The sequence below is a fragment of the Phaenicophaeus curvirostris genome, chromosome 1 (assembly GCF_032191515.1).
Source record: "Phaenicophaeus curvirostris isolate KB17595 chromosome 1, BPBGC_Pcur_1.0, whole genome shotgun sequence".
NCBI lineage: Eukaryota > Metazoa > Chordata > Aves > Cuculiformes > Cuculidae > Phaenicophaeus > Phaenicophaeus curvirostris.
This window is the reverse complement of record NC_091392.1, coordinates 198,271,594-198,287,356: the sequence shown is the minus strand read 5'-3', so window position 1 is coordinate 198,287,356 and position 15,763 is coordinate 198,271,594. Positions and strand designations below refer to the sequence as shown.

Sequence of the window (15,763 nt, the reverse complement as noted above, 5' to 3'; positions counted from 1 at the left end):
ACAGAAACTAATAATTCAGAAGAAGAGCTGATATGTTTTGAAGACAGTAGAAGTACCCAGCATTAGCATATAACCACAGTAGGAAAGATGGAGCACAAGAACAGCATCGTATGTATGAATGATGGTTGTAACTTGGGGGAAAATGAGAATTAAATTGTTAAATGTCCCATGTTTTAACTGAGAACCTGCTTATGCTAGGGGTGTCTCTGCCTCAAAATGCGTCACAGCTCTCTTGTGCTAAGTGGAGACAATCTGAGCTCAGTACAGAGCAGAAGGACCACCTTGGCTCTGGCAGCTGTATCTTCTGTTGGTGTAGGGATGCATCTGAGCTCGTGTGCTCAGCCTCTTGGTCACTCATGGCTCACATCAAGGTTGAGAGAGGCATTGCTGTGTGTTACTCAGGACCCTCCCAGCCTGGATAAGCTCAGAACCAGTCTACTGGATCCAGTATAGGGATGTGACTGTGTGTAATTCCAGTATTCCCAAGAACTGAATTGCCTTCATTGCAAGATCCAGGCATAGCTTCAGTCCAGGCTGTTACCATCTGGTTTTTGAGGGAGTGTGTGTTTGAGCATCGTTAGCCATCTACAAAGATACTTATCCAGCAAAATGTATGCAGATTGTGAGTATGAAGCAATTATTTACTGGCTAACACACGGAAAAGATAGATGAGATTTAACTAGCTACTAGTCTGAGCAGTTATTACTAGCCACCTCAGAGAAGCCTCTGAAGAGGCTTTCCTGGCCAGGCAGGCACCAGTGAGAGGAGAAGGATCAGCCTCTGCACCCCCCTCATTTGGGTTGCTATCTTCCACCAGTAATGTCAACATTGGCACAGAGATGACCCAGCTGTTGGCCCTCACCCAATGCCTACCAAACTCAGTTTTTTCTTTTGGATTTCATAGCATTTTGTTATTTCTTGAAATCTGGAGCTACCAGCAACCCCCATCTCAACAATCCTCTTCGTCTGTTTGCAGTTTTATGTTCCTTGCCTTTCTATAGATTTTCACACAGCTCTTTTGCATGGCTTTGCAGTGTCCTTGGAAATCTGAGTCACGGTTGTGCACCTGAACCACATCAGAGCTGGGACCTGGAAGAGGGAGTCTGGCCCTTGTGGAGCAGAGATGAGAGAAGGCTGCAAAGCTAGCCAGCCACACTGCTCCCAAACTTGGGGATGCTTCAGAGGTTGGCGCAAGCCTGTGGAAGCAACAAAGCATGAGTCCCTGAAATCAGGGACTACTAATAGTGTCACTTTACCTGGAGAAGACAGACCTTGTGTACCAGCAGAGCAGCCAGCTCTGGTCACTAATGTGGACACTGCATTCCCTAGCAGCTTCTGGAGCAGCCCACCTGCTGTTAGCAAAGCGTACCTGGGTTCCTACTGCAGGTGCACAGGCAGGCTGCGCTCAGAGCCTGCCCTGAGCCCGCAGAGGCTTCTTGAGTTACATCTGTAAGTTTGGGTTGGTTTGATAGTAGGATTTTGGGCCTTACAGCTTGCCAGGAAGCAGTGAAATGTATCTTACATTAGGAAATACCAATGTGCTTTATATCATGTTTAGGTTTTTCTAGTGATTCCAGCTGTAGAAAGCACAAATCTGAAAGAACATGAGTAAATGCAGAAGCTGCGCTGTATCGTTGCAAATGTCCTGGGAGGATGCAAATACAGCTTCTCTTCTAGCACACTTTGGTTATTTCTGTTTACTTCAAGTCTTCAGTGAAAGTCACGATCTGAATCCAAAGCCCACTTTGGGTGGTTCCATGATTCAAGGCTGCTTTGCCAGGGAAAAACAGACGTTCACTGAGATTCAAATGAAATTTAAAATGCTGACACAGAGCATCATTTCTTTCTTTGGGCGCTTATATGGAATTTCCTAGTCTGGGCTATCAGAGAGGAAAGATTTCATTTGAATTTGTCAGAGTGGCAACTGAAAGACTTAGCGCTTTGGAGGGTGTCTGTTCTGGAACGAGCAACATGTGCCAAAGCCGTTCTGCCCAGCACTATGAAGAGGGTGCTTTACAGTGCCAGTGACTGTTTAATCGTCTCAGTGAGCACTGGTAGAGTTGCAGGGCAGAATGAAAAGGAGCTTTTCTTCATGTAACTGCTTGTCAGCTCCCATTTTCCTTGCCAACAGTGTCCTTACAGCATAGTTTGAATTCAGAGTTGGGGGAGGTGAAATCTGCCAAGTGTTGCTGAGAGATCCATTGCAGTGTAGTCATGTACTTAATAGGACAGGACTGAGGATAGTTTAATCATTTGTCATCAGTTCACTTCCGCATAGTAACCAGTTTGATCACAGTTGATGGGCAGCTAAGAGCAAGTGTTGTGCTGTTCCCTCGTTGACAGCAGAGCTGGTGGACCCAGGAGATTCCGCCCCTGCTGTGTACAGCAGGTAGACCTCTGAGCTTGTTTTATCCATCTGTAAGCTTGGACTGTGTATACATGCTGTTTGGTGCCTGTTTCTGCCCGTTCTTTGGCTTTGGGCAATGCCAAAATCAGCTTTCCTTTAGGGTTTTGGGGTACTCATGATCCTGGCAACTCTGGTGATTCCTTGTAGTAGCATTTCCTTCCCAGAGACAGCCCCACAACCACGTGCGGTTCACAAGCAGGGTGTGACCACTATTGGACAAAAGGTTTGTCCTCTCCTCTCATTTCTAACCATGAGCTGTTTTGACAACATGACTCACTGCTCTGATTGGGAACCGGCTGCAGTCTGTGTGGGTCAACCATAATTACCACAGTTCGTCTGACTTGTATTAGATTTGTCATTTTTTTCCTGTGGGAGCCGAGACAGTGGTAATCAGTGGCCTACCACCCTCCTTAAAATGAAGTACTGTTTGTTAGAACAGAAGCATATATTGTTTTAAGAGCTGATGTTCCTCTAAAACAGACTCTGTGCTAAACAGTCCAGCTGTGTGTTCACTGTAGTGGATCTGTCTTCCCCATAGAGATGCTTGTGTCAGTGCTCACCTTTGCTGCATCGTCTATCTGTTTAAGTCTTTCCTTGCGGGCACACAGTAGCAGCCACACCATTTTGATCTGTTAATTCCTAGCGTCAGCCAAACTGAGTCTGCAGGTTGTCCGGATCATCCCTGTTGTGCTTCAGGTGTTACTTGGAGGTTACCATCTGGAAAGCTGTTAAGTTGCTTCCCCATCAGGGCGTGCTTAGCTCGATTACGTGTGTGTGTGTGTGTGTGTGTGTTTAGATTCCCTGCTCTCACAGCCCAAGTCAGATTACTACAACCGGAGAGCTTAGTCTGAGAGGAACACGGGAGTCACGTATCACTGTCCAGATCTCATACAGTCACGCAGCCGGAGACATACGATTATTAGGTTTCTGGTGTTTTGGAGGGATTGCACAGCTGTGCCACAAATGCTGAACAAGGCCCACAGCAAATTGATTTTTGGGGGCATTTTACTGTCTGTTCTCCCTTCTGTCTTCCCATACATCCTTTCTGATAACTCCACTTTCCATCCCCACTTCCCACCCACGACATTAGAGCTAAGTGCTGAGAGAGGAGTGAGGACTGTTGGTCACCTGTTCTGTCCTGCTCCCAGCTCTTCTTTAAGCTCCATGATGAGACCAGGAGGTATATTAAAGATACTCTCAGGGGGATCCCCTGTATTGCCACATCTGTAGCCTCCACAGTTCCTTTGCCGTAGGCGAGCCTGCCCGCAGTGTTCTAGCTTTCCTGTTCTTCAGTGACCTGAGCAAAACATCTACCTCTCTGGGAAGAGGCCTGGAATGCAAGTTACCAAGATAATGCAGCTCCAGGCTCCAGCCCTATATGTCCTTCATTAACAAAAATGGCCTTAAATTTCAGGTCTGGGAATTTGACTGTGCTGAGGTCTCAGAGCAACTCATTTGCTAACCTGCTGTTGTTTCCTCTTTAGGGAATTCCTAATGAAAGCTGGAGGCTGACCAAGATTAATGAGCGCTATGAGCTGTGTGATACGTACCCTGCTATTCTAGCTGTGCCCGTAAACATTCCTGATGAAGAGCTAAAGAGAGTAGCATCTTTTAGATCAAGAGGACGCATACCAGTGAGTGTGACGAAAGAAGCCACTTTGATGTGGTGTTGTTACATACCTTTGGGCCATAAATAATACAGAGATCAAGCTGAGTGGATTCCAGGGAGCAAATAAATGTTCAATGTATAATAAAAGTGACAGCGACATGTTTGAGGAGTTAGAAAGCAATGTTATCTGCTGGTACTACTGTTGTGAAAGAGATGTAGACTAAACCGAAATGAGAAGATAAGATAACTTAGCACAATCCAGGCCAAATCTCAGTTCTGTTCCTGGGAAACACAAAGCAGCCCTGTTTGGTTGTTTACAATTGTCTGGCCTACCCTGACTTTCAGGATGGAGAAATAGTTAGTGACAGTATTGATGAAAAATGAAATTAAGACAAAACACATCATTGTGATTATTTCAGCACTAACTGAAAACGTGCTGTTTTACTTCTCAAGCCTATAGAAAATTAAATCTGTCCCTAAAGTGCTTAACTTTTACATGGTGTAATGTAGATTAAGACATAGCCCAAGGACTGCAGAGTGAGAAAGTGTGTTTGTGACGCACGCAACAGTGAGAAAACAGTCTGCACCATATTTAAAAGTCAGACTTAAACCTACTCGGTACCCTCTTGTCTGTTCAAACTTTGGGAATGCCACCAGAATGAAGGAATAAGGAACCAGCTAATACATGGCAGGATCCCAACACAAGCTGTTACAGGTAAAACACTTCACTGGTTTAATGAATCCCATTTTTGCTTCATTTCTTTCTCATTTGTTGCTGAAGGTATTGTCATGGATTCACCCAGAAAGTCAAGCAACAATCACTCGCTGTAGCCAGCCAATGGTGGGAGTGAGCGGCAAACGAAGCAAGGAAGATGAAAAGTACCTTCAAGCCATCATGGATTCTAATGCTCAGTCCCATAAAATCTTCATTTTTGATGCAAGGCCTAGTGTGAACGCTGTAGCCAATAAGGTCAGGTGGTTTTTCTTCTGTCATGAGCTGAGAATGTAATCATGTGAAGGACGTTTCCCACCACCATTTCACATCATTATTCCTTTCTACTATGAAGAGATTCACATACAGTGATTTGATTCTCTAGACAGACTTTTACACCTGTATGGGTATCAGTAGATATCAGTGTGACTATAAGAGGTCCGTTTGGATTCATCCATAACATGAAATGAGATTGGAAGCAAAAAAATTAGAGTGGTACTCAGGTCAAATTCTAGAACCCTGGATCTTGTGTACAACCATTTTTCACTTCACATGGTTGAAAGATACTGCTTCCTCTAACAGCACGAGAACTCTGTCCCTGTTAACTCTGATGGCAGCAGGGGATGCTGAGCACCTCTGAAAATCAGGCATCGTGGTCTTTAATTTCAAAATATAGTCTGGAGATCTTTAATGTCTAGGAATATTGCTCTGTTCTTCCTGCTGTTGTGTCTCATGCCATCACTTAAGTCCTGTTTTAGTGGTAGAAATGCTTTGTTGCACTAAAGCTGAAGGGTTTTTCTTTTCTTATTTTTTTTTAATCTGTCTTTCACACTACTTAGGAAAAGGCATTGGTGTGTGGGATATGCTCCTCTGTAATAGTAATGTAAGTTTGTAAATGACAGACTAGTGAATCTAATGAGCCAGCAGCTTGAATGGGGATACGTGATAATTACAGAGAAAAAGGAGGCTCGTAATGTGATATTCTTTGGTTAAAATTATAGCATTCATTACTATTGCAGAAAAGAGACACGAAGTGTGCGTGTGTACATGTTTGCACAATCACAATGTGATATTTTGTGGTATTTTTATTACCACATTATAATGTGGTATTTTGTCATTTGATATTTGCTCAGGACAAATAATTGGGATAAAAGATAAAATATGGTTTTGCTTAATGATTTTTACATGGATTTTGTTTTTCAGGCTAAAGGAGGGGGCTATGAGAGCGAGGATGCCTATCAGAATGCAGAATTGGTGTTCTTGGACATTCATAATATTCATGTTATGAGAGAATCGCTGAGAAAACTGAAAGAGATTGTGTATCCCAATATTGAGGAGACTCACTGGCTGTCCAATTTAGAGTCAACGCACTGGCTAGAGCATATCAAGGTTGGCACGTCTGTACCCACGGGGTGTGGCTGAGTAACCACGAGTCGTACCAGTCTATTCACTGGGGAATGTATCCAGAACTAACTCCAGTGCTGGATTTTCAATTCATGAGGAATTTGAGGACTTAGAATTTGTTTTCAATTTAAAAACAACTAAAACCACAGTTTCTTGGAATGGGGAATTGTGAGGAGATGGGAAGAGGGACAAGAGAGAAAGATGGCGTTCTGGAAGTGAAGTGTGTTCCCGTGTAACGTGTAACTGTGAAAGCCCTGGTTGCAACATAGGAGTCCCAGAGTTTCCAGACTCTTGTCTTGGGGATCCTCAACATCCTGGCTTTACAGCCTGGTCCAGACCAGCAGATGTTGGGAGTTGGTGCCCCATCATCATCTCGGGAATCCAAGCAGAATTGGAATGAGTGGGGCAAAATGCTTCATCTTCTACAAATGTTGGGTTTTGAAATTAAGCTCTTTCTTTCCTAAAAATGTCCAATTTATGCTGTCTGCCTGCTAATGCAAAAAGGGGCAGTTGCAAGGGGTAGCCGTGTTGTGTTCGTGTTCAGACACAGAATGTTTCTGGTTTAAATTGTAGTCTGTCTACTCAATGAGTTTAATGCAGGGGCTCTTCTACAGCTGTGCCTAGAGTTTAGATGTGTTGTCATCTTGCTGGAACAAAAAAATGTGTTCACCAATTTGCTGTCCTAGTTATAAAGTAGTTGGAACGCATTCACCATTCTCCTTGAGGCAGACTGAGCCCTTGGTTTATCCTCTGTTGTCACTAGCCATTTTTCATTTATAGTTTCTGTTCCAAAGAGATTTTGTAACTTTTTTTTTTTCCTCATCCTAGCTCATTCTTGCTGGAGCCCTTCGGATTGCTGACAAAGTGGAGTCAGGGAAGACGTCTGTGGTTGTACACTGCAGTGATGGCTGGGACCGGACAGCCCAGCTCACTTCTCTCTCTCTGCTCATGCTAGATGGCTACTACCGAACTATCAGGGGCTTTGAAGTCTTAGTGGAGAAGGAGTGGCTGAGCTTCGGCCATAGATTTCAGCTGGTGAGTCGCTAACCCTTGCAAGGCACTGAACAGAAGGTACAAAGATGATCCAAGGGCTGGAGCACCTTCCCTGTGAGGACAGCCTGAGAGGGTTGGGCTTGTTCAGCCTGGAGAAGGCTCCAAGGAGATCTTATAGCGACCTTCCAGTACCTGAAAGGGGCTACAAGAAAGCTGTGGAGGGACTATTCATAAAGGCCTGTGGGCACAGGACAAGGCGGAACAGGTATAAACTGCAGAAGGGCAGATTTAGACTAGACATTAGGAAGAATTTCTTCACCATGAGACTGGTGAGACACTGGCACAGGTTGCCAAGGGAAGCTGCAGCTGCCCCATCCCTGGAGGTGTTTAAGGCCACGTTAGATGGGGCCTTGGGTAACCTGATCTAGTGGGATGTCCCTGCCTGTACCGGGGGGTTTGGAACGAGATGATCTTTAAGGTCCCTTTTAACTTGAACTATTCTATGATTCTATGATCTTAAAGAAGTTTAGTGTGAGAAGTCTCCCAGCTGAAGTCACAGAGAAAGGTGAATGCTGCTGCTATTGTTTTCTGCCCATAATTCTGCCATCTTTTAACTTCCTTGAAGACAGTATCTGTTAGATGTGAGGAACAGGTGCTGTTACATCTTTCAGGAGCCTGACTGATATGTTGTGTTCCCAAGCTTAGGCTTAAACTAGGGTGCCTTGGGTCCAGGATGGGCATTTCTGCTGGGAGTTGGCAGAGACCACCAGGATATTTTCTTTATCTGAATTTCCAGTTCAGTGCATTTTCTAAGACTGCTTGGACACCGTCATCTAACAAGTGCTTTGGCATTGAAGAGTCTGGGCAATTTGGTTATGGCCTTATCCTCACATTTTCTTTAGGTGCATTTTATTTTTAGGAGGTTTGTAATTGTTTAGGTAAAAGATCAGCAGTTTGAGACTAGACCAGGAGAAGCTCAGGGTTGTGTCCCTAGAGTTGGCAGAGAGGCAGCTTTGTGGACTTGCAACACAGCAGTTTGTTATGGTTTGCGCTGACGGGAATTGTGGAAACCTTTCAATAGTATCCTTTCAGTCTTTGTTCCTATTGTGTTTTGTTCATAGCTGTGTTCTTGTGGTTTAATTTAGGCAAGGGCTAGAACAAGGTCTGTTTACAGCCCATGTGACAGTGGGTTGCATAGTCAAATGTTCTGAGGAAGGCAGGGAAACCAAGGCCCTAAGCAGCTGAGGTTCTGATGCAGCAAAACTATAGTCTGATGTTTGAACAATGAGTATGTCAGCTTCCCTGTCTATACAAAGAAGATAATGATATTCAGTTCCTTCAGTGATGGAAAAACAGTATTACAGAAAAGGTAGGGATCTCTGTTATTGGCATATTCTTGTTCTGTGTCTGTACGGTACTTAGGGCTCCTGAGTAATATATAACCACTAACATACCATACTCGTTATAAGGAACTGGGGCTCACATGTCTTGGCCACACAGCATGGCCAGGGCTGGAGTCCTGCTTCTGAGGATGCTTTCATCACTGCCTCTCTTGAGGTGGGAGGAGATGGGCTGGGTTAATGTTTGTACAGCGCTTGGAAGCTGCGAGGTGTTGTGTGACGGTTATCGCTGCATGCCGTGCCTGTAGGTGCTGTTTAGATCCAGCACATTGTACTACTGAAGTAGCCAGGACAACAGCTGCAGCTGAAGCAAAAAGCATTTTCATTTTTTTTTCCTTCTGAACTTTAGCTATTAACTGGAACCAGAGCCAGCGTAGCATCTGGAGCTTCTACTCAAACAACTCGTTTTAATTTAGCATGAAAATATCCCCATAAAAAAATTTCACTTCAGAGACAAAGGGAGTAGCTGTCCTTAACTCCTCTGCCCACTGATGTGGACAAAGCAAAATCAGGACTCATTTGAACTTTCTTAGAGCTCTTGGTTAAGGCTTGGGTGACCGAGAGGAGACCCCAACAGTTTCCCTGTGAAGCCCCGTGTAGCTTATGTTCTTTGTCCTACTCTGTTTCAGAGGGTTGGCCACGGAGATAAGAATCACGCAGATGCAGATCGCTCTCCTGTCTTCCTCCAGTTCATCGACTGCGTGTGGCAAATGACAAGACAGGTAAATCGCTGTGTGGTGCTCACATCCACAAAACCACTGGACTAAGATGGGGCACTGCATCTGGCCACACAATGATTTCCAAGTGGACCTGCACAGGTTGTCCTTCCTGGGCTTCTAATCTTGTTTTAACTCCAGCAACAAGTTTCCCAGGAGTCTTTTTAGCAAAGAGCCTGAATGCACAAGTGCACAGGAAGACCATGATGACAACTTTCATCAGATTAGCTGGCTCCCGAGTTATACATGGCGGCTGAGGTCCTTACCTCAGAGCAGGCACGACAGAGGCACGGTTCAGGAAAGATCCTTTATGCTTGGGAAGTTTTTTCTCCAGGTAGTTGGGACCTGGAAGGTTTTGTGTGTCTGCTGTGACAAAAATGTGTAACGTGGCAAATGGTAGCCATGGTCAGGCAAATCACTGAAAAAAAATTAGGCTTATCATGGGTTAAAATAGGTTAAAAGGAAAAGAAGGATGGCACTATAAATGAAGCAGTATCGTACACAAGCAGAGAAAGAGGGAGGCTTTACCAAAAGTCATGCTCTGCTTGGATTGCTCCTACAAGCAGGCAGCCTTATCTGCAGTGAGTGAAGTCAGGATGGGCACTGGAACAGGCTGCCCAGGGAGGTGGTTGAGTCACCTTCCCTGGAGGTGTTGAAGGGACAGGTGGATGAGGTGCTGAGGGGCATGGGTTAGCGATTGATAGGAACGGTTGGACTCGATGATCCAGTGGGTCCTTTCCAGCCTAGTGATTCTATGATGTTGCAGCCAGGGCAGCCTGGGAAGAGAAGGGTGGTTTGTAAGGGAGGAAGGCCTCCTGCTTCTCCTCTCTATTGCTCCAGCATGTCTTTGCATTTCACTGTGTGTATTCTTACTGACCCTTTGTGAAGCTTCAGTTCTCCCTGTCTTGGGTCTGAATATTTCTGCATGGAACATCACCAGCAAACACAGCCCCTACCCACACACCTGTTTCTCCCGCTGACCTGTGTTGCAGGATTCCTCCCTGCTGTTTCCTCTGGAAAGTGCTGTTACACGCACAGGTTATTTCTATTGGGCCCCGGGAAATTTCCATTCCTTTCCTTGCATTATTTCACATATACTTCAGTCTTTTGTTCACAGTCTTGGGTATGGTCTGTCATGAGGGTGGGCACAGCAGAGCAAGCTTCAACCTGAAGCAGCACCGAGTGTGTATAAACACAGCAGTCAAACCCTTCAGACCTCTGGCTTTTGCTCAAAATTCCTCTCTGCACATGTAAAGCAGCTTTCTGAGAGAGAAGCTCTTGCTTCTGGAAGGAGCACATATGATCCTGAATATCCAGCCAGCCAGGATAACAGGGAACAGGGACAAACCCTGTTTTAGAAATCAAGAAAAGAGGCCAACTGCTTACTGAGCCCACAAAGTGGGAGAAAGTTGATTTGCAATTCCTGTTCTACAATTCCAACCTAATTTTCTGGTTCTGTCTGAAGTTTCCTACAGCGTTTGAGTTCAATGAGTACTTCCTGATAACCATCCTGGATCACCTGTACAGCTGTTTGTTTGGGACCTTCCTGTGCAGCAGTGAGCAGCAGAGAGTGAAGGAGGTAAGAGGGCTTCTCTCCAGGGTGGAGGCCTCGTTCCATGATTGCTTTGGCTGGCTAGGTATTGCTGGAGAAGCTGTTTGAGCTCTAAAGAGAGTGGTGGATGCAGGTCTAGGTAATGCTAAGCTCCATGAGGCCTTAAAAAAACCCCCAAACCGCATGCAAACAGCTTGGACATAGGGTATTTTCCTTTTTGCCCAAAGTGGTGTCTGTTGAAGAGTTTGCATTTCAGAGCCACACCATTTCCCTCTGGAGAATCCCACTGCTTTCAGCACAACTTTCAGCTACTCACTGATGTCTGAATAACTCCTGCTGTCTCCCAGTTAGTTAGAAATGCAGCTTTTCTTTGAACTTCAGTTTAATGTAACCTTCTCTGTGGTAACTGTTATCTTTCTGTCCTCCTTTTCCTTGAAGTGGTCCCTTGTAAGTTGCTTTAAACTACCAAGTGTGCCTTGTTACTCTGCACACATAGGTTACAGCAAGGAACTGATCTCAATGCATGTTCTAGATGCGCTTGCATTCTTTCCAGGAGAGGACAGAGTGCTACTATTAGGAAGGATGTGCCTCAAGGGGCTGACACCAGCCAGCTCTGTGTTGCAGTCTGGTCAGTGTTTGTTTGCTGAGGGAGGATGTGTACATGCAGATCCAGTCTGGAATCAGAAAGAAAAGCAGTGGCTCTCAATTCTTTCTCACCTACCTAAAGGTGAAGCATTTTGTCACCAAAAGGTTGCAACCTAACATCACAGAGGTGCATGGAGGACAGTGCTGTGTGGAGCTGATGCGATTGTATTGGGTAGCACATCAGTTAAAAAATAATAATTAAAACAATTACTGTAATCCAGCAGTGGTAACATTGCACTGGAGTGAAGTCAGGGTCTGTGTTTCTCTCAAGTCCATAGTGACTGAATAATTCTGATTTCCACAGAAGAAAACCTGCACGCTGGTTGCACGCGGGTTTGGGGTTTTTTTTAAGGCCTCAGCCCAGCAAGGTACTAAATCTGGAAAGCATTTCAACACTGGTTTCACTGGGACTATTCACAGGCCTAATTATTCTACTACATCAGGGCTCAAATCAAATGTTTTGGTTTTTTTCTTTGCAATCAAATACTCCACTTTAGAGAGGTGAAGTTTAACCAAAGCACTGGGAGTTCACGTGCCAGTGTCCCCTTGCTGTGCCAATGGTGATTCCTGGTCTGTGTTGGCACCAGGCTGGGTAGGAGGGGATGTTTCCCTGCCAGGGTGTGTGTGCCTGCCTGCATCCACCTGCTTCGATTACAACAGCCATATCAAAAGAACATAGTGGGGTTTTAAGTTACAGAAAGACAACCGGCTCTGCGTTGATGCCAAGCGTATGAATATACTGTTACAGTTCATAGATAAATGCTGGGATTTGTACAGGAAATAAAGCCTCCTCCAACCCCTTCCTTTACAGGGCCTTCCAAAAAAGACTGTTTCACTTTGGTCTTACATCAACAGCCAACTGGAAGACTTTACTAACCCTTTGTACGTGAGCTACTCCAACCACGTCCTGTATCCCGTGGCCAGCATGCGCCACCTCGAGCTGTGGGTCGGCTACTACATCCGCTGGAACCCGCGGATGAAACCGCAGGTAAGGCTCTTCTTTTCTGTCCCTCTGTGCTAGTACTAACATCGTCCTTTTGGAGTTCTAGACCTTTGAAGCGCAAGTACTAACGTACAAATGACTCTGCTGCTTAAACCTAAAGAAAGCAGCACCCACAGGGAGCTGCTGCCAGTGCTCAGCTGGAGGTCACTGCCTCATAAAATCACAGAATCACAGAATCACCAGGTTGGAAGAGACCCACCGGATCATCGAGTCCAAGATGCTCAGCAATTTGGAAAATTTCTTGCTTAGAATCCAAGGAAAATAATCTGCATTCTCTCTTCTTTTCCCTAAAAACATAAGACTTCTTTCGAGTTGGGATTCTAGATAGGAGTTTAGGGCCATGCTTAGATCACCAGCAATAGGAACCTGCTGCTTGCTTTGGCTGTTTGAGGCACAGGGGTCAGACTGCAACCCCGTTACACTCATGACCACTGACAGCAGGGAAACTGGCTTGCCCAGGGCACCTGAGACGTGCAGTCTGAGCAGAGCCCTAATAGGAAAGGACAAACATTCCTTGATTGCCTCAGTGGGCAACTACAGTTAACAGTTTTACAGATCTGGAGCATTAGAGGAACCCAACCACTGCTTTCTAGTACCACCTGTTTAGCAGTCAGAACTATGTGAGAATATTTAGATAAACCTGTATTGGTTTTCCCCCTGCCTCCAAAGCCCTGAAATAATGGCCAGGCTGAGATGCCAAGGCCAGTATCCCCAGAAACGTCAGAGATTATACATTTTGTAATTGTCATTTTTCAAAATATACACTAAGTTTTGTAGCCACCGTTGCGCTATGCGTGTTAGATAAAATGAACATCCCAAAGCCAGAGCAGCTACTCACAATGGCACAAGTCACCCACCACCCCTGCTTCCCTCGCACAGCCGTGTGCCAGCGCAGCAACAACCTGTTGTGGTTCAGCCTCCCCTTCCACGCTCGCCTCCTAGTGCTCAGCCACACCTTTTCTTGCAGGAACCTGTCCACAATCGCTACAAGGAGCTGCTTGCCAAGCGGGCTGAGCTGCAGAAGAAAGTGGAGGAGCTGCAGAGAGAAATCACCAACCGTTCCACCTCGTCCTCGGAGAGAGCTGGCTCTCCCGCACAGTGTGTTGCTCCTGTACAGACAGTTGTATAATATAGACATTTTTATTTTGCCGAATACTTTCCCAGGACCATGAGGGCAGCTTTTATGGAACCCTCTGGATTTCTAGCATGGTGCCTGGGAGATGCCCACCTATTTATTTATTTTTCTCCAGGGTAATTTATTAGTACTGTAGCACTAGAGGAAGCTTAAGCAAAAACAAACAAACAAGGCCCCTATGCAAATTAATCTTCTCAGTGGCTACAATATAATACAAGCGAATTGCACTTGCCACCTAAAAGAAACATAGAGCTCTTTCTTTGTTCACTTACGTGCTGGAAATCACTTGGCTTTAAAGAATGACCATGCACCACATCTACTCCAAAGCTGGAAAAAAAAAAAAAAAATCTATTTGCTGAAAGGAACTACTGGCTTTGCAGTGGAACCTAGAATACAGCTGTAAAATCATAAACCGTCTGCTGTTAATATCACAGAATCACTAGGTTGGAAAAAACCCACTGCATCATTGAGTTCAACCATTCCTATCAAACACTAAACCACAGCCCTCAGCACCTCATCCACCCATCCCTTTAACACCTCCAGGGAAGGTGACTCAACCACCTCCCTGGGCAGCCTGTTCCAGTGCCCAATGACCCTTTCTGTAAAAAATTTTTTCCTGATGTCCAGCCTAAACCTCCCCTGGCGGAGCTTGAGGCCATTCCCCCTTGTCCTGTCCCCTGTCACTTGGGAGAAGAGGCCAAGACCCTCCTCTCCACAACCTCCTTTCAGGTAGTTGTAGAGAACAATGAGGTCTCCCCTCAGCCTCCTCTTCTCCAGGCTAAACAACCCCAGCTCTCTCAGCCGCTCCTCGTAAGTCTTGTTCTCCAGCCCCCTCACCAGCTTTGTTGCTCTTCTCTGGACTCGTTCCAGAGCCTCAACATCCTTCTTGTGGTGAGGGGCCCAGAACTGAACACAGGATTCGAAGAGCGGTCTCACCAGTGCCGAGTACAGAGGGAGAATAACCTCCCTGCCTGCTGGCCACGTTGTTTCTGATACAAGCCAAGCTGCCACCTGGGCACACTGCTGGCAAATATCTGCATAGCAGCGTTAACAGCATTTTCCAACTTCAGAGACAAGCAGGGACAGAATCTGAAACATATCACTGTTCTCCCTTTTCCCTTCACTTTGATCTAGGACACAGGAAGCCATGTAAACAATGCCTTATTTAAACAAAGGGCAGCTTCTACCAATCAAACATGGTGATAGAGAAGCAACCTACATGACTCAACTTAACTTTGTGAGACAGAATTTACTTCCACCTCTTCAACTTGAGAGTCTCGCTTATGGTTTACATTGGGTGTGCCAGGACGCAACTTAAGCACCTTTATTTCTGAGAGGGGAGGCAGAGCACAGCACCCCTGGGCTTTCTGCAGCTCCTCTGCCCTCCAGTGCCTCATACTCACCAGGGGTAAGGCAGTGGACTACCAAGGGGCACATGTGAACTGCTGGGATCAGTCATTTCATTTTGCTTGGGTAAGTGTAATAAGTGATTTTAATGCTTCTGTGCAGGATCATAGTGGTGCACTTACGGTATTTCAGTTTTCTGTTAACTAATGGAAGTGACTGTGTATTGACCAAAGAAGCCTTTTTGTCTGCATCGCAACTGCTACTTCAGGTGATTCTGGTAGACTGAACAGCTTAGCCAGTTTAAACCGTGTATGTAGGTCCTCATTGTCATAGCATACTTCCAAGAATTTGTGGCCCCTGGCTCAACTGGAGTCCAAATTCAATTTCAATACAAAATTTTAGTGTAGAAGTAGAGACAAAAGCCACAGGTGGTCAATCTACAACTGCCCCATTGCTCAGAGTATGGGCTTGTAGAAAATAGGGCTTGCAGCAAAGGAGGTTGTGTGGGTGCAAGGAGCTTTACTCCAGGCTGCTTCCCATCTCTGTGTTAACAAAGGGGGACCCTGCTTGGTCTGGGACCCCATGCTCTGGCCACCTCTGTGACACACATGGGCACACTGCTTCACTCAGCCTCTCAACCACAACAGGCAGGTGTTTTCTGAGAGGGTACAATAGCGGACCAATTTACAAGTAGAAATTGCCTTTCAAAACCCACATTCCTTCTGAGGCAGGAACACTACTTTCCCTCTGCAGCTTCCATTCCTGCCTGCCCTGCCTCTACAGAGAAATCCACAGCCACCTTCTGACAGAACACAGACCAGGCTGTGCAGCCTCACTGCA

General features: G+C 45.6%; 1 protein-coding gene across 3 annotated transcripts in view; it reads left to right on the top strand.

The window, feature by feature from the left end:
• MTMR2 (myotubularin related protein 2) overlaps positions 1-14,420 on the top strand; it is a 64,100-nt gene extending 49,680 nt beyond the window's left edge. For 2 of the 3 annotated variants that reach the window (XM_069883399.1, XM_069883400.1), the window contains 8 exons: positions 3,892-4,041; positions 4,798-4,986; positions 5,932-6,117; positions 6,961-7,167; positions 9,155-9,247; positions 10,707-10,820; positions 12,250-12,426; positions 13,409-14,415. In XM_069883399.1, coding sequence (XP_069739500.1) covers positions 3,892-4,041; positions 4,798-4,986; positions 5,932-6,117; positions 6,961-7,167; positions 9,155-9,247; positions 10,707-10,820; positions 12,250-12,426; positions 13,409-13,570 — 1,278 coding nt within the window. In that variant the 3' untranslated portion in view covers positions 13,571-14,415. Of the gene's footprint in view, positions 1-3,891; positions 4,042-4,797; positions 4,987-5,931; positions 6,118-6,960; positions 7,168-9,154; positions 9,248-10,706; positions 10,821-12,249; positions 12,427-13,408 lie in introns of all 3 variants that reach the window. The other variant, XM_069883402.1, reaches the window with a different exon arrangement.
• The last annotated feature ends 1,343 nt before the right edge of the window (positions 14,421-15,763 follow it).